Source organism: Babylonia areolata, chromosome 4 (assembly GCF_041734735.1).
Source record: "Babylonia areolata isolate BAREFJ2019XMU chromosome 4, ASM4173473v1, whole genome shotgun sequence".
Taxonomy (NCBI): domain Eukaryota; kingdom Metazoa; phylum Mollusca; class Gastropoda; order Neogastropoda; family Buccinidae; genus Babylonia; species Babylonia areolata.
In genome coordinates, this window is record NC_134879.1 from 25,165,702 (window position 1) to 25,190,701 (window position 25,000).

The 25,000-nt window shown below is 39.2% G+C and overlaps 1 protein-coding gene across 3 annotated transcripts in view; it reads right to left on the bottom strand.

Annotated features, from left to right (window-relative positions):
* LOC143280990 (nephrocystin-1-like) overlaps positions 1-24,610 on the bottom strand; it is a 70,284-nt gene extending 45,674 nt beyond the window's left edge. For 2 of the 3 annotated variants that reach the window (XM_076585842.1, XM_076585841.1), the window contains exons 1-14: positions 24,470-24,610; positions 22,029-22,114; positions 21,501-21,561; positions 20,613-20,687; positions 19,312-19,373; positions 17,953-18,107; positions 17,197-17,320; positions 13,407-13,502; positions 6,657-6,861; positions 5,988-6,079; positions 4,480-4,549; positions 2,790-2,832; positions 2,211-2,262; positions 1,046-1,094 (exon numbers count right to left, since the gene is read on the bottom strand). In XM_076585842.1, coding sequence (XP_076441957.1) covers positions 1,046-1,094; positions 2,211-2,262; positions 2,790-2,832; positions 4,480-4,549; positions 5,988-6,079; positions 6,657-6,861; positions 13,407-13,502; positions 17,197-17,320; positions 17,953-18,107; positions 19,312-19,373; positions 20,613-20,687; positions 21,501-21,561; positions 22,029-22,114; positions 24,470-24,535 — 1,236 coding nt within the window. In that variant the 5' untranslated portion in view covers positions 24,536-24,610. The remainder of the gene's footprint in view (positions 1-1,045; positions 1,095-2,210; positions 2,263-2,789; positions 2,833-4,479; positions 4,550-5,987; positions 6,080-6,656; positions 6,862-13,406; positions 13,503-17,196; positions 17,321-17,952; positions 18,108-19,311; positions 19,374-20,612; positions 20,688-21,500; positions 21,562-22,028; positions 22,115-24,469) is intronic. The other variant, XM_076585843.1, reaches the window with a different exon arrangement.
* Positions 24,611-25,000: the final 390 nt, after the last annotated feature.

Sequence of the window (25,000 nt, forward strand, 5' to 3'; positions counted from 1 at the left end):
TCTGCATCCATTCTCTGACGGAGACAAGGTGTGAAGAGTACCTGCTTTGGTCATTTTGTTTGAAACTTAAAACGCACTGTCCACACACTTACCATAGCTGAAAAATTATCTGAAAATACTGCAACAGCAACAACAACTACAACAACAACCCACACATACAATAATTCCTTTTTCAATAATAACAATAATAATAATAATAATAATTATAATTATCTGAAAATACTGCAACAGCAACAACAACTACAACAACAACCCACACATACAATAATTCCTTTTTCAATAATAACAATGATAATAATAATAATAATAAATATTAATAACAAAAATAATAAACATGCCATATATACTTCATCCCTGGCTTCCTGCAATCTTATCGTTTCATTAATTCACTCCGGACGATGGAACGCTTTAGCGTTGCTGACATAAGGCAGCGTTCTGGAAAATGGAAAACTATACTGGTTTCAACAATTAAAATTTTTTTCCACGTTTTCCTCATGGGGTAGCATAAAAATTGCAGCTACACTGGGCATTGTGAACGTGTCAAGGGTTGAATGGAAAGTTTCTTCATGAGGTTTGGTAACTATACACTCGCTGGCGAGCTGTTGACCTTGCACCCCACATGACAAGCTAATCTGCATACGTAACGAAAATGGAGTTGCAGGCGATGCAAATGGAAATTTTGGAGGCAAACTAGATCATGACAGCGGCTTTTTACTGCTGCTGAAGTGACTGAAATGCTTCAAACTGAAAGTATCCACATCAACGAGGATGATGAAGACGTTGAATTAAGTATCCGCAGTGAAGAAAGCTACCAGCAAGAAGGTACTGACAGTGACTCTGCTTCTGAGGACTGTGAAGAGAGGACAGGGGTTAGTGGGTCAGTATTGTGAGTTTCATTCAGTTACTTTGTTGTTTTGCATTTTTTGTGATTTTTTTTTCCTAACACTAACAAATGGGTCGTCTGCAGGGAAAAGCAAGGGAGAAAACTAATTATCTGAAGGTGGCACACACACACACACACAGATACGTGCTGGCAGGCACTGACCTCTGTCACAGCTTTTCTAATGTCTCCCCAGCGTTTCTTGCCACTGCCGCTGCAACAAGCACATCAAACAGAAACTTTTTTTTCATAATAATAATAATAATAATGATTCATTTAACAAAATACACAGACAACATCAAGAAAACACAGATAACATCAAGAAAAGTTACACAATACAAAACTTACACCGTAATAATAATAATAATAATATTTGTAGTCTTTGACAAGAATTCTCAAATATGTCACAAAGTTATCAAAAGTTTCTCCATTTTGCTGTTTTCTTTCTTGGGAAAAGAACAAACAAAAAAAAACCCAAACAAACTTGCAAATATGGTGTTCTTCTTGAGTGTTGTGTGTTCTTTGGCTTTGTTTATGAGTCCTGCAATGTTTTCACTGTCTTCCTCAGACAAGCTCCATGAACACACAAAAAAAAAAAATGTTCTACCCATTTCTCAGACCTATATCAGCAGATATGCGGCTCTTTCTTCCTGACTTCAACATCCAAGGCGTCTTCGAAACATAAGATCTGAAAGTTGTTCAAACTTTTTCCGTTCTTTACAAAGGTTCTTAGCATTCCAGAAAATGAAGGATTTTGCTGTGGTGTAGACATAATAAATGAAAAACAAATTACTAAAAGCAAAAAATATATATCAATAAATTACTCTTGTAGGTATGAGTACAGTTCATGTTATTTGGTTGTTTTGACTGATGGAGCACAAGTGACAAAAATCGCTGACGTAGACTGGGGAGTGTTCAATGTCCGTAACAACTGTGCTGAGCAAGCTACAGAGGTCTGTTTGAACAACTATTCACAATCGATATACTTATGTCAGTGTCAGCTAGTTTAAATAAGCAAAGTTGGTGTTTCTGACACCATCGTAAAATGTGTATGTGTTAGTGTGATCAAATAACTGCACGTGTATCAGCTAACGACTTCGGCAGATTGTCAGCAACTTGACCCTAACTGTTGATTCACCATAACCAGGGGAAAGTACCCAGTCCTTTCTTCACTAAGGGAAGTCACTATAAATGAAAGACTGCACATTGCGATCAATACCTTCAAATGTTACAACGAACTCTCTCTCACACACACACAATATATATAATCTACACACACACACACACACACACACACACAGAACACACGCACACATACACTCAAACATACCTTCTGGCTGTATCTCCACCGTCCTCCTCTCCTTCATCTTCTTCTTCTTCATCTGTGCAAAGAAAATATGAAAATACAAAATAAAAACAACATAACGATAAAGAAAAAGCAGAAAAACAATACATTGTCATAATACAGACAAATATATTATGTTGACAATATCAAGTAAAAGCATCAAAACAGCAAGGCTATAAGGGTTATCATTTACAGTATCAAACAGATTACTAATACTCACCTATTACTCATTATTACACATCGATTCTCAAATATTCTAAATCCTAATCCTAAAAAAAAAAAGAAAAAAAAAAGTATAAATAAATAAGGGGTCCTAATTCTTTTCGCTAATTTGGTTATTGCTAACCATAATTTGCACAAGTCATCTTTACTGTGCATATCTGTATACATACAAATTAGGAGTCAGAAAGAGAAAGACAGAAAAGGAAACACAGAGAGACAGAGACATAAAATAAAACGGACACTTCCAGTGATGGACTGAGAGAGAGAGAGAGAGAGAGAGAGAGAGACGCGCAGAAAAGAAAAACAATACAGAAATGAAGAACAGAAAGGAGTAGTACATACCACCTTCATCGCCCTGTTGAACATCTTTAAACTTATTGTACATCTGAAAATGAAAATAAAAGAAGTTGTTTTAGGTTGTTGTTTTTCTTTCTATAATCAAATTCGACTCACTCATGCACAAATGCTCACTTTAGCTCTGTTGCTGTAACATTCTTTTTTAAATCAAAATAAACTTATTTATGTAAGAACATTCACTTTGCCTCTGAAACAGACATTCCAGTTCTTACTTAACATAATTAGTTAGGAATCCCTACAGAGAGGAAAGGGCTATTTTGCTGAACATTATTCCATCACCAACCCCCCAGTATGCAAAAGTGGTTCAAAACCTTCCACCCCTCCACCTTATCTATATGACTGCATCCGCCTCTACAGTCAGCTTCGGGTCCACTCTATTTTCCCATTCCCAGATTCAGACACTGTATAATCAGCGACAGCTCTTTCTGTCTGTGGACCTTACACTCTGAACACTCAGCTCCCTCTTCCCCTTCATGAAATCCCCTGCACTCAGCTCTTTCAAGTCTGGCCATGGCCTTAAAACCTACCTCTTTCCAAAACGGTTCCTTCATATCCTTCCTTCTCTTTTTCTGTCTGTAGTTTCTTTAGCTTTCTATCTATATATATATTTGTTGAATTTTGTCTTTCATCCCTTTCTTTGAAGAGTTATGCATGTGTGTGAACATTAGGCATGAAAGAACTTTGATTTGTTTCTGCACAAGACTTAGCATAACTGAAATACCTTTTTTTTTCTTTTCTTTTTTTTCATTTACCCCCTTTGTCTGTAATCAACCCCTTTTTATAACCAAACAGTACCAACTCCTCAGACAGAGCCAATGAATTACAATGCACACATTTTTCAATTAACACCTTAAGTAACTCAGTCCAAAAAGTTTGTGAGATTTTACAATACCAAAATAAATGCTGAATAGTTTGGACTTCACTATTACAAAAGGAACACAGTGGATCTTCAATGATTTTGCAGACATACAAAAACTTTCTTGTAGGTAATAAGCGGTGTAAAATTCGAGCCTGGAACCACTTCAGTTTCACATCATGAAATTTAAAGCACCGGAAAAATATCTTTCTTCATTTCAGATCATAAAAACACTCACTGCACCTGACAACCGCGAATGGAAGTATATCTGAAGCAAAAAAAAAAAATAGACTGTATTTTTTTCTTCCTCCGAAGACCACCATCCAAATTTTAGTTTCCATAACGCAGTAATGAGGGGACAACTCAATATGATATATGTGTCAAAATTGCTCTGTTCTTGTATGACTCCTGTATACAAAAGAAAGTTTGTTTGATTGAGGCTCGGAAAGTGGTCTCGGAATTCTGCAAAAGAAAAAAAGCTATTATTCTCCACATCAAACAACAGATTGTATAACAACATCTAAATGGGATGGGATACATGGAAAACAGGAGTTTATATCAGACCATGCCTGAAAATCTGTGCATATAACCATTACACATGACTGCACACACAATAAATGCAGATATACAAAATTACAACAAACACATACGCATGCATGGTAAACCCACACACGCACATGCACCCACACACACGCCAGTGCACACACACACACACACACACATACCACACACAACACACACATAGAAACACACAGAGACATACACACACAGTAATCACCACAAAGACTGAAAAGCACAAGCTTAAATGTCCCAGCTGACCTGGAGGTAAGTTTTGGGCACCAGTCCTTTCTCGCCCTGGTCGTTCTCTGCCACCCACCAGCCGTCCTCCCTGGTCACACACACACACACACACACACACATACACACACACACACACACACACACACACATTACACACACACACATTACACACACACACATTAGACACACATACACACACACACACACACACATTACACACACACACACACACACATTGCACACACACACACACACACACACATTACACACACATCACACACACACATTACACACACATTACACGCACGCACACACACACACACACACACACACACACACACACACATTACACACACATTACACGCACACACATTACACACACACACACACACATTACACACACACATTACACACACACACACACACACACACACACACACACACACACCACGCTATATAATACTCTGCCAGTTCACCTTCAGTTCCTCACACACAAGCATTTAAGGACCAAAATCATCACAGAGCACTGTTCTGAATTACTATTATGTGAGAGTCACGGTCAATGGTTTTCATGTTCCGCTTTTAAATTATGCTTTCTGAGAACCATGACTGCTTTACTCTCCAGGCATGGCATAGTGGTGAATATCAACAGAACATGTTCACACATCCTCATGCAAACCTGGGTGTGACGTTGAACATTAATCAAGTCTGATTAAACATTGTCCTGGTGAATACTGCCTTTGAGATCACTGTTATCAGGGTCATCATCATAACCACCACCACCACCACCACCAGCAACATTATCATCATCATCATTATCATCACAATCATTATCATAATCATCATCATCGCAACTGCCACCACCATCATCATCATCATCATCATCAAAATCACCACCGCCAACCATCTCCACCACCACCAACACCATCACTATCACTATCACACACACACCATTGAGACATCAACCCAGAGACGTAATGATCATCATCACAATCATTATCATAATCATCATCATCACAACTACCACCATCATGATCATCATCATGACAATCACCACCACCACCAACACTATCACTACCATCACCACCACCATTGAGACGCCAAGCCAGAGATGCTATCATTATCATGACAATCACCATCACCACCATTACCACCACCACCACCACCATTGAGACGTCAACCCAGAGATGCTATCATCATCACAATCACCATCACCACCATTACCACCACCACCACCACCACCACCAACACTATCACTACCATGACCACAATGACCACCACCAATGAGACGTTAACCCAGAGACGCTATCATCATCACCACAATTACCACCACCACCATCACTACCATGACCACCATCACCACCACCATTGAGACGTCAACCCAGAGACGCTATCATCATCACCACAATTACCACCACCACCATCACTACCATGACCACCATCACCACCACCACTGAGACGTCAACCCAGAGACGTACAGCGATGGCCCAGTGCAGCACGCTGGTGACAACACTGTGGCCCCTCACCTGGTTTCCAGAACAGTGATCACCTCCCCTTTCTTGAAGCTCAGGTCCCCTTCCTCTCCGTCATAGTCATCCACCGTCACCCACTGCTGAGGCTGAAACACAACACTTTCTGTAGGAGGCTACAGCTAGTCCATCCCAAAGACACCCCCCAGATGACAAAAGAAAAAAACAAAAAAACAACAACAAAAAACTTCAGTGAACTATCATATTTTTTTGTGATGACTTGACAGAGACTGCACTAGAGAAACTCAGGAAACTTGGGCATCTGACCTGAATGTTGAAGTAAAAAGAGAACCTGGTTGATTTGCACTTCTCTCTGTTTATGTGTCTGAGTGCATGTATGTGTCTCCCTCTGTACCTGAGCAAATACATGTGTAAAAGCATGTATGTGTGTGTGCATGTGTGTGTGTGAGTGCGTGTTTGTGTGTGTGTGTGTGTGTGTGTGTGTGTGAGCAAGAGCATCCATGCATGTATGTGTGTGCATGCACTCACTGTAAATATTCTTTTGAAAAGTTACAATTCTTTACAACCAGAAAAAACTGGAAAATGGGACTACCTCATCGTGTTTGGGTCTCCCATTTCACCACAGACAGCACAACATTAAATTATACCAGAGAACTGAAAGCAAAAAAACATTGAAAAAAACCCCCAGAAAGAACCAACACATACCGCGTCTTCTTTCTCAACGTCGCCTTCTTTGCCCTTTGGCGTTTTCCCCTTCTTTTCTGGCTTTGCTGCTGCCTTCTGCTGTTCTCCTTCGTCTTCCTCTTCCTCCTCCTCCTCTTCTTCTTCTTCTTCCTCCTCCTCCTCCTCGTCTTCTTCTTCTTCAGACTCAGCTTCTTTCATTGTGACTTGCTTGCCAGACTTTGCGGGACTGGAAACAAAAAAAGAAGGAAGATATTTGCAAACGCAGCTTCACAGCTTCAATCTGAAAGTGTCATCATGGCTAGAAGATCATCATTATCAATCATCATTACACTGTCACCATCATAATACAAAAATTCTGCAGAATCATTTCGGTAAATTGATTCAGTTTTATCACTTCTACACTGTGGGCAGTTTTAATTCTTCCACTGTATGTAGCAGGAATTGGCACCCCCCAAAAAAAAAATCATTACATATTTTTTACCAACTGACTGAAATTTATTTAAAACTTCATAAATGAATACTGAGAGTTCATTTACTAAGGAAAGCAATATACATTAAAAAGAAATAAACAAACTGCCTTGTTTACAAAGAGGAAATTCATATCTATTTTACCATAAACACATTTCACTCCAGCCAGTGATTGTGGCTTCTGTTTTTTAAGTGTGAATCAGTAATTTCACTGGAGTTCTTTCTTTTCTTTAACTTTTTCTTCTTCTTTTCTTTTTTTTTCAAAAAAGAAATGTCAGATGTGAATGTATATAAATATGACGATAAAAAATGTCACTGGTGATAAGAATAATGAAAGTGTCTGATGTGAATGTATATAAACATGACAATAAAAAAAATATATCACTGATGATAAGAAAAATGAAAGTAACAATGATAATAAAAGAAAAGAAAAAAAATATAAAACAAAACAGCCACAAATAAACTGAAGAACAACATCATAATCAACAGCAATATAAAAAGGTACTGCAATACGCTGGTATACTGAATATTACATCCTAAATGTTACATTTCTAGGAAACATATTACAACAGCTCACGTGCATTCACACAAAAATATAGCAATAATAATAATAATGATGATAATGATGATATTAATAATAATAATAACAATAATGATAATGCCAGAAACCAATAACTGCATATCCTGATGCCAACACAAAGGGATATACAAAGGGACTGTCAAAGTGACTATAAAAATACATTAAAAAATCTTTTAGCCAAGACACAAATGGCTGAATGACACCCATCAAAGTGGTACAACAAAGAAACTGCTATCAGGAGCTCCCTTCACCATTAGTCTCTGAACAGTTTGCTGCTACACCCCCATACCCCTCTCGTACTGGGACCCTTACAGAGGATCATTGGCTCAGTGATAATGCACCCAGTCAGGAACCAAGAGTCCAAAGGTTCGAATCCTGCCCCCCTGACCATGATCTTTACACCCCCATCCCCTCACTGGACCTTGAGCGGCGGTCCGAATGCTATTCTTTCAAATGTGTTGATAAACTGAGGTCCCATTTGCAGCATGCACTTACAGCACACGCAAGAGCCCACATCACCAAAAGGGATATCCCAGCACAATTCTGTTGAAAAATCCATTCTGACAGTAAAACAAATACAACTGCAAACAAAACAGAAAAAAAGGAAAAAAAAAGAAAGAAAAAAGGGTGGCCTGCGCTGTGGCAATGCACTTTCCCTTGGAAAAGCAGTCTGAATTTCATAAAGAGAAATCCATGGAGTAAAAAAAAAAAAAAAAAAAAAAAAGATACATTACACCACTACAATGCCATCCCTTTGAGACTGAAAAAGACAACCAAAAAACATGCACATAATGATAAAGCTTCATTAACGCAGACTAAGACAGATAGATAAGATATGTGGGACCCATCTAACAACAGGTGCAAAAACATCTATCTAGGATTGGCACTGAAGTATAACCAATGCAGTCTCTTGTAAAAAAAAAAAAAAAAAAAAAAAACGGTTGATACAACAGGATAAAATACAGTCTAGGCCTACTTTACATGATGCAATGAAGTATGAAAGCATGACAAAATTCTAAAAATACAGATATAAAAGAATGCAGACAGAATTAAAAAATTGCCACAAAACAGCTTTCTTCTACTGACAAAACCAAACAGCTTTCCTACAAAAGTGACAAAAAACAGAGCTATATGTTTACATCATAGTTTACCTTAAAAACAAATATGTGTATACAAACAATTCATGTTGTTCTTGCTGTTCTTGCAAATTGTTGTGGTGGTCAGTAAAACCATTCTTGTTAACAACCAATACTATCACTGTTGGTAATAACTGCAACAACAACAACAACAAAAAAAAGTGGCAACAGGTTGTAATTCTCAACAGCATCATCCATGTCTCATTTGGAAACAGGAAACAGGAAGGTTCCTTTTGCTTTCTGTTGCCCCCAATACGTTTTCTTCAAAAGTTCTCTCTCCCCAGTTTTGACACATGGTGTTGACGGGTGCAATAGCCGAATGGTTAAAGCGTTGGACTTTCAATCTGAGGGTCCCGGGTTCGAATCTCGGTGACGGCGCCTGGTGGGTAAAGGGTGGAGATTTTTCCAATCTCCCAGGTCAACATATGTGCAGACCTGCTAGTGCCTGAACCCCCTTCGTGTGTATACGCAAGCAAAAGATCAAATACGCACGTTAAAGATCCTGTAATCCATGTCAGCGTTCGGTGGGTTATGGAAACAAGTACATACACAGCATGCACACCCCCAAAAGCGGAGTATGGCTGCCTACATGGCGGGGTAAAAACAGTCATACACGTAAAAGCCCACTCGTGTATATACGAGTGAACGTGGGAGTTGCAGCCCACGAACAAAGAAGAAGAAGAAGAAGACACATGGTGTTGGAGTCTCTTTCTGTGGCTGGCAACATGGGATCACAAACCAGGACAAAATGCCCTTGCCTAAAATTCAAACACTCGATCTCCCTTAGTGAGCCACCGGATACACGCTGACCAGCCTTTGGAATTATTCAAATTTTACACTACCCCCTATCCACTTGAGTTTGATGCCTCCCTGCCCCCACACCTCCCCTCCCCCACCAAGTTACTACTAATCTTTCATCTCTAATCTTTTATAACAAGTATCATCATTAGAAAAGCACACAGACAACTGGCATACCTGTAACACTGAAACACTTTCCAATTCTCAAAATGAAGATTTTCATTATGCGACAGTACGCTCTTCAGAGGGACCAGCAGTTTGATGACTGCAGTCAGAGTGACCAGCAGTTCAATGAATGAAATCAGTGACAGGCAGTTTTAATGACAGCACTCAGAGTAGTGTCTAGCAGTTTGAACGGCTACAGTCAAAGTGACTGGCAATCTAATTATCGACTGCAGTCAGAGTGACTGGCAGTTTAACTAACGACTGCAGTCAGAGTGATCGGCAGTTTAATCAACAACTACAGTCAGAGTGACAGGCTGTTTAATGTCTGCAGTCAGAGTGACTGGCTGTTTAATTAATGACTGCAGTCAGAGTGACTGGCTGTTTAATGTCTGCAGTCAGAGTGACTGGCTGTTTAATTAATGACTGCAGTCAGAGTGACTGGCTGTTTAATGTCTGCAGTCAGAGTGACTGGCTGTTTAATTAATGACTGCAGTCAGAGTGACTGGCTGTTTAATTAATGACTGCAGTCAGAGTGACTGGCTGTTTAATGTCTGCAGTCAGAGTGACAGGCTGTTCAATGTCTGCAGTCAGAGTGACTGGCTGTTTAATTAATGACTGTAGTCAGAGTGACTGGCTATTTAATGTCTGCAGTCAAAGTGACTGGCAGTTTAATGTCTGCAGTCAGAGTCACTGGCAGTTTAACTAACGACTGCAGTCAGAGTGATTGGCAGTTTAATCAACAACTGCAGTCAAAGTGACAGGCTGTTTAATGTCTGCAGTCAGAGTGTCTGCAGTCAGAGTCACTGGCAGCTTAACTAACGACTGCAGTCAGAGTGATTGGCAGTTTAATCAACAACTGCAGTCAGAGTGACAGGCTGTTTAATGTCTGCAGTAAGAGTGATTGGCAGTTTAATCAACAAATGCAGTCAGAGTGACAGGCTGTTTAATGTCTGCAGTCAACGTGACTGGCAGTTTAACAAATGACTGCAGTCAGAGTGACTGGCAGTTTAATGTCTGCAGTCAGAGTGACTGGCTGTTTAATTAATGACTGCAGTCAGAGTTACTGGCAGTTTAATGTCTGCAGTCAGAGTGACTGGCAGTTTAATTAATGACTGCAGTCAGAGTTACTGGCAGAAATGACTGCAGTCAGAATGACTGGCTGTTTAATGTCTGCAGTCAGAGTGACAGGCTGTTTAATGTCTGCAGTCAGAGTGACTGGCTGTTTAATGTCTGCAGTCAGAGTGATTGGCAGTTTAACATCTGCAGTCAGAGTGACTGGCTGTTTAATATCTGCAGTCAGAGTGACAGGCTGTTTAATGTCTGCAGTCAGAGTGATTGGCAGTTTAACATCTGCAGTCAGAGTGACTGGCTGTTTAACATCTGCAGTCAGAGTGACTGGCTGTTTAACATCTGCAGTCTGAGTGACTGGCAATTTAACTAACGACTGCAGTCAGAGTGACAGGCTGTTTACCGTCTGCAGTCAGAGTGACTGGCAGTTTAACATCTGCAGTCAGAGTGACTGGCAGTTTGACTAACGACTGCAGTCAGAGTGACAGGCTGTTTAACGTCTGCAGTCAGAGTGACCAGCTGACACCTACACCATGTGACATCAGGCAAAAGCCACCAACAAAAGCAGAACCAGTTTCACAGGAACAACAGTGCACCTAGGCAAGACCAAAAGCGAGTGAGCACTAAACCTATCGCTTCAGCAACATGACATTTTCATTTCCAGTTTTTACATGTTGGCAGATTCATGTATCTGTTTAGATCTCAGATCATCATTATTATCATCATCATTACTATTTTATTGAATTCTTTAATGTTTGGAATATGAAACTGACTTTTCAAAGTATGACTGATCTCCACTCTTTTCTCCTATGTCTCTCATTTCCTTCACCTCCCTCTTCTCTTCCTTCAACTTTGTGTAGATGTCTCCCCTAACCCCTACTCCTTTTACCACACACACACACACACACACACACAACACACACATACACACACAACACACACACACGCACACACACACACACACACACACACACACACACACACCACGTGTGCACACTCCTTCCTTGGCAATGCAAGAAATAAAAATATAAGTTATGTTATGATATTGAGACACACATTCAGATATAGTGATCTGGTTTTTTTCTTCTTTTAAAAAAAAAAAAAGATAATCATACTCTATATATGCCTCAAGGCCATATAATATCATGTTCAAAACATAGCTAGAAAAATGTTGTTACCCAAATATATTCAGTTTCCTCATTTTCTCTTTCTGAAAAGTTGCAACACAATATAGGTGACATGATTAATCATTTGGTTATTTGCTGGGTTTTTTGTTTGTTTGTTGTTGTTTTTTTGTTTTTTGGAGGGTTTTTTTTTCAGGAGAAGGCTATGCTGAACCTAACACAATTACAACAATTATAACAATAACAGTTGCTTTACGTTTTAAAGAAACAAGAAGAAGAAAAAAAGTAGAGCACCATCAACTCCTTGTTATAAAATATAAGGGCAAAATTTTGCGTTGTATGTATGTCCATCAGTTTTACATGTTACTTTGATTTTCAAACATTTTTTTTTTCTTTTTTTGCTTCTCCCATAACCACTCATGAGCTGCCTATGACTGGCACACAATCTAACAAATGAACATATCACTCGTTGAATACTTTCGTTTTAGGAATCAACATCACCAAAAATAGACATAAAAAATATTAGAAATTAACAGGAAAAATGGAAAAGAAAACAAGTATGCATTTTACAGGTTTTCTTAAAATTATAAACAGGTTGTGTTTTTTAGGGTGGTCATCTAGAAATAAAATAATAGCAAAACGTTAAAAAGGAAACCCCAAAATCTTACACTGGCATGTGTATGTGTAACATGCGCAAGCATCTGTGTGTGTGTGTGTGTGTGTGTGTGTGTGTGTGTGTGTGTGTGTGTGCATGCATTCATATATATGTGCAGTCATGTGTGCATGTGTGTGTGTATGTGTGTGCTTGTTGTTGTTGTCTTCAGTTTAACGTCTTTCCACTTGAAGTGATATTAGACGAGTATGTGTGTGCGCGCGCGTGCATGTGTGCGTGCATGCGTGCGTGCGTGCGTGCATGTGTGTGTGTGTGTGCATGTATGTGAGCGTGTGTGTATCAGGGTATATGAGTGAATCTGAAAGTTAAAAACTGTTCACTGGCTTCAAATCAGAATTAGAGTGTAACATACCAAGAATAAAATGGCAGCCATGCAGTAGTTATTGTAAATGGTAACAATCAAATACAGCAAACAATCAAAGAAGAGGAACATGCAATAAATCTTTGAAACTAACTCTGTAATGTAAAAAAAAAATCATAGTGATACACACACAAAAAAAAGAGTTATGGTAACAGTCATTCAACCCACCTGTAAACAACCACCAACTAAATCTAATTAGCAGACACGTCATATAATGAAAAAAATATTAATTTTTTTTTTTTTTAACTACCGTGCCCATCCATTGCATGCATGCAACAGCACAGCGCCTATCGGCAAGAGAGCACAAAATGCAAAGAACTCCATGCAGAAACGATGCGAAGGGCAAAGCCTTGGGGAGGCGGAGAAAAATGACCTGCCCATGGACAGAGTTACTGTACCTGCTGTCTGGACTCCCTACATTTTCAAATCTTAACCGTTTGGCTGCGGCTGGCTTTGGCTTGGACTCAGCCTTGCCAGATGTCCCCTCTACCTTCCTGGGGAACCAATCACAACGCCCACCATGGGTCATGGCTACGGACATGGTGACCATGAATATGTTCTCATGATTGAGGGAATAATTATGGACCAATGCTTGATTCACAAAGGCAACTGAAGTTTTCAGAGACAGAAAGGAGGTGGGAATTCTGCTGCTATAGACGCTGATTTATGAAATCAAATGGTGATGAATGCGACGGTTTTATTGCATACATGCAGAGCTTTCATATTATAACAATATTGCCTGAAAAGAAACAGGAAGTTCCAGAAATCAGAGGATCAGTGAGACAATTGTGACACACTAATACAGGTACATTATACAACAAATCATACATTACTTTCACCAAAACATCATTCTTAAACACAAACACACATATGAACACACTAGAGGGCATGCCCATACACATGCACATATAAATCAATTACAAACAGATACACGTCCATGCAAACAAGGACAAACATTGACAAACACATTTTGTGCATCCCATAATACTCACACACATGCAAGTGCACACATGCACAAATATGCGCACACACATAACATACACGTATAAACGCATACACACACATAGAGAAAACACACACACATACACACACGTCCACAAATTAAATTTTTTTTTCTAATTTTACATCCTTCCCATTGGCAAGTCAGTCATATATGCTGCCACAAGCAGCAGCACCTGGTATTATACAGGTGGAGATTTTTTTCTCTCCAAAAAATAGAGTCTGTTGCCTATCAGTTTGTAATAGCCAGTCAGATTTGACGTCTGCCTTTCTCAAAAATCCAACCACAAGAATGTTATGAACACAACAGTTCTGTTGCTAACATGTGCACTAACAAATCTTGTTTCTAAAAATCTGCAGTGACACTGAATCATCAGCCATTTAAATCTAAACCGTCTAGTTCTCATTTTGAATCAGTTTGCTTTTTTTTCCCAACTCTGTCCAGTATTTTGACTGCACTTTTCATAGCAAACAAGCTGCTAAATACATGGATCGAAAGCATGCACACTAATGTCCAAATGCATCTACACCTATGGTGAGCTCCTTCCACACCTATGGTGATATGGTGAGTTCCCTGCACACCCATGGTGATATGCTGAGCTCCTTGCACACCTATGGCGATATGCTGAGCTCCTTGCACACCTATGGTGATACGCTGAGCTCTTGCACACCTATGGTGATATGCTGAGCTACTTCCACACCTATGCTGAGCTCCTTGCACACCCATGGTGATATGCTGAGCTCCTTGCACACCCACTGTGATATGCTGAGCTCCTTGCACACCCACTGTGATATGCTGAGTTCCTTGCACACCTATGGTGATATGCTAAGCTCCTTGCACACCTATGGCAATATGCTGAGTTCCTTGCACACCCATGGTGATATGCTGAGCTCCTTGCACACCCATGGTGATATGCTGAGCTCCTTGCACACATGGTGATATGCTGAGCTCCTTCCACACCCATGGTGATATGCTGAGCTCCTTGCACACATGGTGATATGCTGAGTTCCTTGCACACCCATGGTGATATGCTGAGCTCCTTGCACACATGGTGATATGCTGAGTTCCTTGCACACCCATGGTGATATGCTGAGCTCCTTGCACACCTATGGTGATATCACGAGCTCCTTCCCTATGGTGATATACTGAACTCCTTGCACAACTATGGTGATATGCTGAGCTCCTTCCACACCTATGGCAATATGCTGAGCTCCTTCCACACCTATGGCAATATGCTCAGCTCCTTCCACACCTATGGCAATATGCTCAGCTCCTTCCACGCTAATCGTGATATGGTGAGCTCCTTGCACACTTATGGTGATATGGTGAGCTCCTTGCACACCTATGGTGATATGCTGAGCTCCTTCCATACCTATGGCAATATGCCGAGCTCCTTCCACGCTAATCCTGATATGGAGAGCTAATCCTGTCAGTAGAGACATGAACATGGTCCATGGGACAGACTCTCTCTGTCTGGCCCCATCAGTAACCAATACTGTCTCCAGTAGGAGGCCCACGAGGTGGGCCCTGTGTAAGATAGATCAGAACAAGCACAATTCACCGCCTCATGGAAGCCTGAGGTTGAAAGCTCTTATCAATTACTGGTACTGTGTGGCAGAACAAGTATAGGTGTGGCCACACTTGAGGAACTGGGAAAAAGGGACGAGGGATAAAACCATTTAGAGGGTATGGAAGGTGGATAATCACGCAAAAAAAAAAAAAAAAAAAAAAAAAAATCCAACCCAACAAAAACGATTTTAAAACTATAAAAGTCCAAAAGAAAAGAACATACACAAACAGTTAAGACAAAGAGAGCTCAAACACAGAGAAACTTTCAAATTATAAGCGCAGACTTTGTTATGACAGTAACAAAATTCTGATGATATTGACAACTTTGCCATATACTGAATTATATCAGTTCATCAACACAGCAGATAACATCTACAATTTACATTCACGTGTCAATATATAGTTGTATATAATACGAAAATTCATAATCTCTACACTCGTGATTCTTTTCATGCATATGGAATACCTGCTATCAATGTCAAAATCACTGCGTGGAGTGATTAAAAAGACCTTCAAGAAATATGCACTAACTCCACAGATTCAAATCTGTTGAAAACAATAAGTTGTATGCACCAAAAAAATCTCTCACCACTCCTCCTTTCTTCAACACCATGCTGAAAACACTTGTTGCTGTTGTCTATTCAAGATTTTTTTTTTTTTTTAATTTGAAGTCTACCATCTGACAGCAACAGAAAATTTAAGAAATCTCCAACAACTTGTGGTCGTGAATCACACAAACACTTCATTCCCTTTCAAAATTTCTCAGTCTGCTAGCTCGAAGGAGAGGCAGAGTGAAGCCAAACCCAAATCAAAGATGTTCAAATTCACAATCACACAAACAATTGTATATAAGAATTTCCAAATGTACATAACATGTATGCATACAAATATATGTGTGTATTCATTTTCCTTTCATTTCAGACTGAAAGAGGAAATGAGAATGAGGAAAGGAACTTCCACAGGTTGACTGAATCAAGTGAAAATGTATGTGTTAGGGTAGCTGTTGCATACACATGTATGTTAAAATGTATGTATGCAGTGTGTGTGTGTGTGTGTGTGTGTGTGTGTGTGTGTGTGTGTGTGTGTGTGTGTGTGTGTGTGAAGTCACATTTTGGTGTGTGTATGTAACACAGATGTAATGTTTTATGTTAACAAAAGCATTTTTGTAAAGCACCTAGAGCAGATTTCTGGATAGTGTGCTATATAAGTATCCATTATTATTATTATTATTATTAACATGCGTGAAAGGAAGGCAATAACATCCACATGTTTTCTGCTGAAGAGGGAAAATGTGTATCACATCTTGAATGCATTTTACAATCTGTGTGTTAAGTTACCACATTATTTCCACAATGCTGTCAAAGTGCGAAAATAAACATCAGTGTGATATATCACTACACACATAATTCAGATACATTGTATGGTTTGCTGGAAATGTTTCTATGTTTTCAGATATTTCTACTGACAGCATTAAACTGGGATTCTCTCTAGACACTGCAAACTTGTAATTATGGTAATTAATCATTCAAATCCACGACTACAGTAATTATCTAACTAAAACCAAAAACTGTTATGATTAACTATCTAAATCCCCAACTGTCATACTTTCAATTTTGTACCTCTGTGGGGCTTTCTTGGCATCTTCCTCTTCTTCCTCCTCTTCTTCCTCCTCCTCCTCCTCCTCTTCTTCTTCATCATCTTCTTCTTCTTCTTCATCTTCTTCTTCCTTAGCTTGTTGATCTCCTGAATAAACAAAGTCAGTGGGGTGAGTTTAACTTTAAAACACACTGTGTAATTGTTGTTCAATCCCAGTTCAATTCAGACTGTGAACTCTTAAGACTTACTGACCTGTCCACATGGTATCAACAACAAAACTAAACAATCTCATGTGTGCATTTGTGTATGTTCATACATTTGTGTGTGTGTGTGTGTGTGTGTGCATGCGTGAGTGTGCACATATGTATGAACATGCATGCATGCATGAACACAAGTGTGTATAAATATCTGAGGGTGTGTGTGTGTGTGTGTGTGTGTGTGTGTGTGTGTGTGTGTGTGATTGGGAGTGGATTTGGAGGTGAAGGGGTGTGTGTGATTGCATGACAGAGTGTTTGCAAATGTGTGTATCTGTGTATATTTATGTGATTTGTGTATGGACATTGCCTGTTTGTGAGTGAGCCCATGTGTAATCTGAGAGCATTGGTGAAAGATTTTGTATCTTTTATTTTACACTTTAACTCTCTTCACTGATATGTTTTTTAATAGTTAAATTTATAAGGAATAAACAGTCAGTCACAACACATGCGCGCGCACACGCACACACACACACACACACACACACACACATTAATGAACATACATAACCACGTGCACTGTACCTTTTCTAGTTTTAACTTGAGTTTCTTCTTCCTCTTCCTCATCTTCTTCCTCTTCTTCTTCTTCCTCCTCCTCCTCCTCTTCTTCTTCTTCTTCATCGTCTTCTTCTTCTGCTTCAGCTTTTCTTTTTGCTTCATCAAGCTCTTCCTGCACCTTCCTATAAATAAAAAAACAAACAAAACAAAAAACAGTAACAAGAAACCTTTACATGTAATGAAAATAAGCTGCCATAAGAAGATAAAGTACTTGTCTTTAGTGACCATGTCAAAACCATTTAAATGAATATACGTGCAGTTTGTAGAATAGTGATTTTATGGTCTCATGGCAAAGATGTCCAAAGAAATGTTCACTCTCTGTTCTGCAGGTGTCACAACAGAGTCCGCGACACAAAACACTGCTGATGACAAGGATAATACTACAGTCTGATTGGCCTCTTTACAGAGCATCACATGAGCATATCTGTCAAGTTTTCTGTTGCCAAACTATCACACACACTGATTTCAACATAATTTTAGCTTACAGCATATCTGTTAAGTTTTCTGTTGCCAGTTTTTTTGTTGTTGTTTTGTTTTTTTTTGCACGCTTATAGTTGACTTCATCAAGTTTTTGCGCATTATACATATTATTATTAGTAGTAGTAGTTCTTTTTTTTAGGCATTTATCTATTATTTTTTACTTCTTTTTTTTTTCCTCTCAAGGCCTGACTAAGCGCGTTGGGTTATGCTGCTGGTCAGGCATCTGCTTGGCAGATGTGGTGTAGCGTATATGGTTTTGTCCAAACGCAGTGATGCCTCCTTGAGCTACTGATACTGATACTGATACTTTCTGTTGCCAAACTATCATACACACTGATTTCATCATAATTTTAGCTTACAGCATATTGGTCGAGTTTTCTGTTGCCAAACTATCATACGCACTGATTTCAACATAATTCTAGCTCACAGCAGATATGTGCGTCATTATTCTGATCCTTTTTTTCAGGTTGAATCATATCTACTTGAAGAATTAATGACTGTTGGACTGACATACAATACTCAGAGTGATAAACTGGAAACAGGAATAAGGCAAAAACAAAGTACTCAGATGGCTACACATACATGCCTGCATGCAACATGCCACATAACCACAGATAAACGTGCATGCCTTGACACATATGCATGCGCACGCCCACGCGCACACACACATGCAATGATATACAGGCATGTGCACACTCACACATACACACACTCATATATACATACACACAATGAGATGGTGTTCTCTCTGCCTTCAAATACAGTTTACTCTTTTTACAAACATTAAAACATTTATCAAGCAAGCATTTCATAATGAAGAGTACTAACTCCACTAACATTTCATACCTGGCATACTCTTCTTCATTTTGGTCAGGCAACAGCTTGGACATTGACTGAGTCATCTGCGTCTGTGAAGTAAGAGTTTGTCATTAATCACACACTGACACAATTCACTTATTCTCTGGATAATATACCATGTTACAAAAGTGCTGAAACATTAACATTTCCTATTTTCACTGTTCAGTCTAATGTTGCTCAGTCTTCATACAAAAATATACAAAATTTCAAGAGGAAAAGAGTAGCTGAATGTTGTTTTTATTTAGGAGAAGAAATAAATATGACCTGTACAACAAAAAGTGTTAGGATTTAACACAATTCAAATTCAAAGAAACTGCACACACACACACACACACACACACACACACACGCACACACACACACACACACACACACACACACACACACACACACAATTCCGACTAAAGGGCAAAGAGGAGGTGGGGTGGAGGTGATTAATTATCTTGAGCACTGAGTTTCCTGATTTGAAATTAGCAAGGACTCCTAGATGGATGAATGGACAGATGGACAGGATGGAATTGATGCATATGTATGCATGCAATAAACAAATATATAATAAATACATAGATAAAATAAGTAAATATGTATAGATAAATAAATAATGAATAAATTAAAAAAATTTTTTTTAAATAAACAAGAGAGGCAAGGCCTTCAAGACTCACTTGTGATACACTGAAAAAATAAATCCAAGCTTTTTATTATGTATTGTGTATAATTTCAAAATGTAATGTTTAAGATGAGAAAGATCAGTTTAAAGCGAATTAAGTCCCCTAGCATTAATTACAGAGTAATTTCCCTTTTTTACTGTCTGCACCAAAACGTTTGCAAAATAAATAAAACTTCCATGCTCAGCAAAAGAAGTTCCTGTTTGAACAAAAAATGATAATAATGACTGCTCTTGTTGTTGGGTCAGAATATCAGATCAAAGTGCCAAGTTTGGAGAATACAAAAAATATAAATATAACAGTAAATGCAGTTTGCATATAATTAGGCTTCATTTTTTTTTTTTTTGTGCCCATCCCAGAGGTGCAATATTGTTTTAAACAAGATGACTGGAAAGAACTGAATTTTCCCTATTTTTATGCCTAATTTGGTGTCAACTGACAAAGTATTAGCAGAGAAAATGTCAATGTTAAAGTTTACCACGGACACACAGACACACACACACACACACACACAGACAACCGAACACCGGGTTAAAACATAGACTCACTTTGTTTACACAAGTGAGTCAAAAAATAAAGCAAACATCAAACAGAGAAGAAAGAGAAATTGAACTTGGTTCTTACAATCAATGTGTCCAGTCTCTTCAGTTCATTCTTCTTCTTGTTTTCATAGTTTTTAATCTTTTCTGTTTCCTGGTCCTGCATTTCAAACACAAACACAAAGATTAATGAACTCTCTCTCTCTCTCTCTCTCTCTCTCTCTCACACACACACACACACACACCCCACACACATGCAAACACATTTTCTCCCTCACCTACACACACACTCTCTCTCTCTCTCTCTCTCTCTCTCTCTCCCCCCCCCCCCCCCTCCCCATACACTAAAAGTCAAATACACACATAGAATACCAAATCTAATGATATATTTTTTCTTTTACGTTTCAACAATACAAAAAACATAATTGCAAAAATAGTGCAATATAATTACATATCACTCTTTTGTGCGAGGGGCCCGAAGGGGGTGGGGGTTGGGGGGTGGGGGGGGGCAGTCGATTGCTTCAATGCAAAAACAGTACAAACTACAATAATTATTACTTCATTCCCTCATTCTTTCACCTTCTTCTGCCTTGATGGTACATGGTATTATGATCACAATCATGATGACAAGATTATTGTCTGTTTCAGTGGACTGCCACTGATTGATTGATATGGATACTATAGCACCTATCCTCAGACAGAAACCAAGCTTTAAGTGCTTTACAAACATGGAGTCAATTGATACTGCCTACCGTAGTAGAGGCAGCTCCTTTAAGCACTCATCACATTTTCATGTTGCAGGCTTTCATCACACACACACACACACACACACACACATGTATATTAGAGTGAATTTTACAACACCTCTTATTGCTGCAGGTTCTTTTATATGCCCCAAGTGCATGCTACACACAGGACCTCAGCTTATCATTTAATCCAAATGACTGTATGATATGCCATTGACAATACTTACCTCTGTAAGGTCATTTACAGTGGAACGCAACTCATTCAGTTCCTGTTTTCGGTTGAAGCAACTGTAAAAAAATAAAAAAATAAAAATAAAAATGCACATATACACTTGCAAATATATGAAAACACACAAACATTGTAGTCAGCAGCATGCCAAATAAATTAAATTTAGTATAGATAAATATACACCAGTACCAATTTACATTCTAAATCATATGCTGTTCAAGATTCCATTTGTGTTTGAAAACTTCTCAGTTTTTCACACTTCAAATCAAACTCTGTTCAACTTCATAATTTCATTTGCGCTTGCAAACTAATCACTTAGCATATACTGAATATCCATGTTCTATCACAAACATGTACATCTCATGGCAAGAGTACAGACCACATAATAACACAATGCAGCAGTGACAAAAAATATTCAAGAAATGATCCAACACACACACACACACACACACACACACACACACACACACACACAGGATGTTCATGTCACAACATACAGATATGTCATCTGTCTCCATTCACTTACTTTCTATACAAGGTGTTAAGCCTTTCCTCTGTTTTCAACTTCTTAGTGCTGACTGTCTTGTTGCATTCCTTGACTGCAGCTTCAATCTGTTAAAAACAAAATCATTTAAACTTGCAGGGAGGGGTGCACATTAGCGTCAGACATCAATCAATGAAGGGTCGAGCATGTCTGATCATTTTGTTCCTGAAGAGGACAAATGTCCCATTATTTTTTCACTGTTGAGGTCAGTGTCCAATATGTTTCTTTGTACCAGCCGCCGTGGCGAAGTGGTTAGCGTCACGGACTGACGGCTGGGAGGACGCGGGTTCGAATCCCAGCGGAGGTGGGTTTTTCGGCCCATGGCCGGCTCCTACCCAGAGTTGAGTGTGCTGTGGGCTTAAATGGGGAGACTGGGACCACACAGTTGAGTGTCATCCACTTCAAGGATGCGTCTTTGGGTGTGTTGCTCTAATTACCTGACCAACACTGCGAGTGTCTGTATCTCTCGGGCCTGGTTAACGCCAGGATATCATTATGACAGGAAGCGTAGAGTACAGCCTTGTCACGCAGTCCCAAACCAAAATGGACCTCCATAGCAACATCATCATCATCATCGTCATCCTCCTCCTCCTTCATCGTCATCAATATAAACAAAATAGTCTCAAAGTCTGTGGCCTTTCATGCCCTGCTCTCATGATGACCTCAGTTTCGATACCCCTCCACTTCCGTGCTTGGGTTGAGTCCTGTCAATGTCGTCAGTATCGGCAGATTCATGGGGGGCTGTTGTTTGAGGGACGTGGTGGCAGTCTCCACTCTGGGAGGGACGCTCACTCAGTCTGGCTCCAAGACTAAGCCATTATTGTCGTTAGTAGGGGGCTTAGTAGGTGGTGTCCTAAGTATGTTAAAACAGAACAGGCACCACTGAACACCACCGAAGTGACTCAGCAGCAGTGCATGGTCTCCTCTGGTGTGTGGCCTCCTGGCAACCTAACATCGATGGCTCCCTGTGGACTGCTGACGCTAGAACTGCGACGGACGAACCCGGGTGTGGCCGTGTATGGGGGAATCTAAATAAGCGGCATGTGAGTAATGCCACTGAAACGGAGCAGATGATGGGACAGCAAAAAAAAAAAAAAAAGTTTCTTTGTTACAATGTTAGCTCAGACATTGTGTTTGATCAAATTCCATGAAAAGTCAATCCTCACAAAATTACCAGTTCCCTTAGAACAAGGCCAACATCATCACACATGCAACCTCAAGTCACTTTCAACCAGTGCCTCAGCATTTGAGTAATGTGGAAATGTCTTCTGCACATGTGCTGATCAGGAAAGCATCTGCTTATTTTTGGCCTGAGCAGTTCTGATCATGTGTTGAACTCCACATGTAATTCATACTCTTCATTTTAATGACTTCATTTTCAAATTCATTTTCAAGGCTTTAAAACAATAAAAGTTTAATTTCATTTTCATCCAGTAACGTTTCTTCAGAGACTTTTATTTTAACATATTCAAATTGGGTGTTCATTTTTATGATTTCTCATTAAAAACTTAAACTTGACATAAACAAATCTGTTGACTGATTGGTCAGTGTCCCATATATGTATCTTGGTGTGAAGAGAATAAATGTCTGATTATGTTTAGGTGGGTCAGGACATTTGTCCTATTGTTGTCTATGTGGATGTACACCTGTGCACTTATATACAAAAAGCATCAACCAGCCAAGAAAGACAACTGAATGCATATGTACATGTACACACACACACACACACACACACACACACACACACACACACACACACACACACACACACACACCAAGCCAATAAGAAAGTAACTAAACACTGAATACTTTTGAATGCTGCAATGTCAGTAAAACAAAACAAGTAACTTTATCTGCAACCACCTCCCCCCCAACTCTTTTTTTTAACACTGAAAACATAGATCCTAAAAAGTAGTATGAACATGAAAAAAACAAACAAAAAAAACAACAAACAAACATAAAACTATACTGTTCAAAGTGCAACTGGCAGAACAATCCAGTTAAGTTGTGTTTAAAAGAACTGATGCTATTTGTTTAGCAAAATTGTAGTTGATTTTCTATTTACTTAAAAACAGAGATTGAGACTGGACAAAAACAGAGGGACTGGCTTTCTGAGGGCATGTTTTCTGTTCAACTTATCACTGACCTAGTAACAGTGCGCTGAAAGGCTAGGGAAAAAATCATCATGCACTTAACTGTTTTGACGGGTTTTTGTTTTTGTTTGTTTAGGTTTTTTTGTTGTTGTTTTTGTTTTGTTTTTTTCAACGGGCAATTCTGTATATTCTGGTAATCATTACTGACAGCATTTCTGATCGATTGTTTATAGCACTGAACAGACTTGTCCGTACAAGTTATTAACCCAAATGGATCAACATCAAACGAGGGAATAACAAACCATTAGCAGTTAATCATTAATGCCTCACGTGTTTCTTTATGACGTCTATCTCCTTTGTGGCTTTCGCCAGGGGCCCAGGCTCCTTTTTCGGCATTTTGATAAGCTTTTACTGCCCACGTTCGAAATCGGCTACAACTTGTCCGCCATAACACAACAGCTCTGATGTTAGGTGCTTACCAAAAAGAGTACCCTTTAAAAGTTTTGTTATCTTTGATTTCCCCCCATCCTGCTGTCACAGTATCTAAGAAGATCTGAAACAGTAAGAGTCATTGAATGTGTGCAATTTGTTACGATCTGACCCCTGATTAAACTGTATTATTCAATCATATGAAAAATAAGGTGCACATATTTTGTGGGGTATCAATACTTCACCGACACATTTAATCAGCTTGCGTTTATATAAACAGCAACTGTTTACATTTCTGCAGTTTTCTTTCAAGAGTTGACATGCACTCAATCAGAGCGGCCTTTTGGAGTGTAAGGCTCGTAGCATATGATGATGATCATCATGATGATGATATGGATACTTATATAGCACCTATCCTCGGTCGGAGACCAA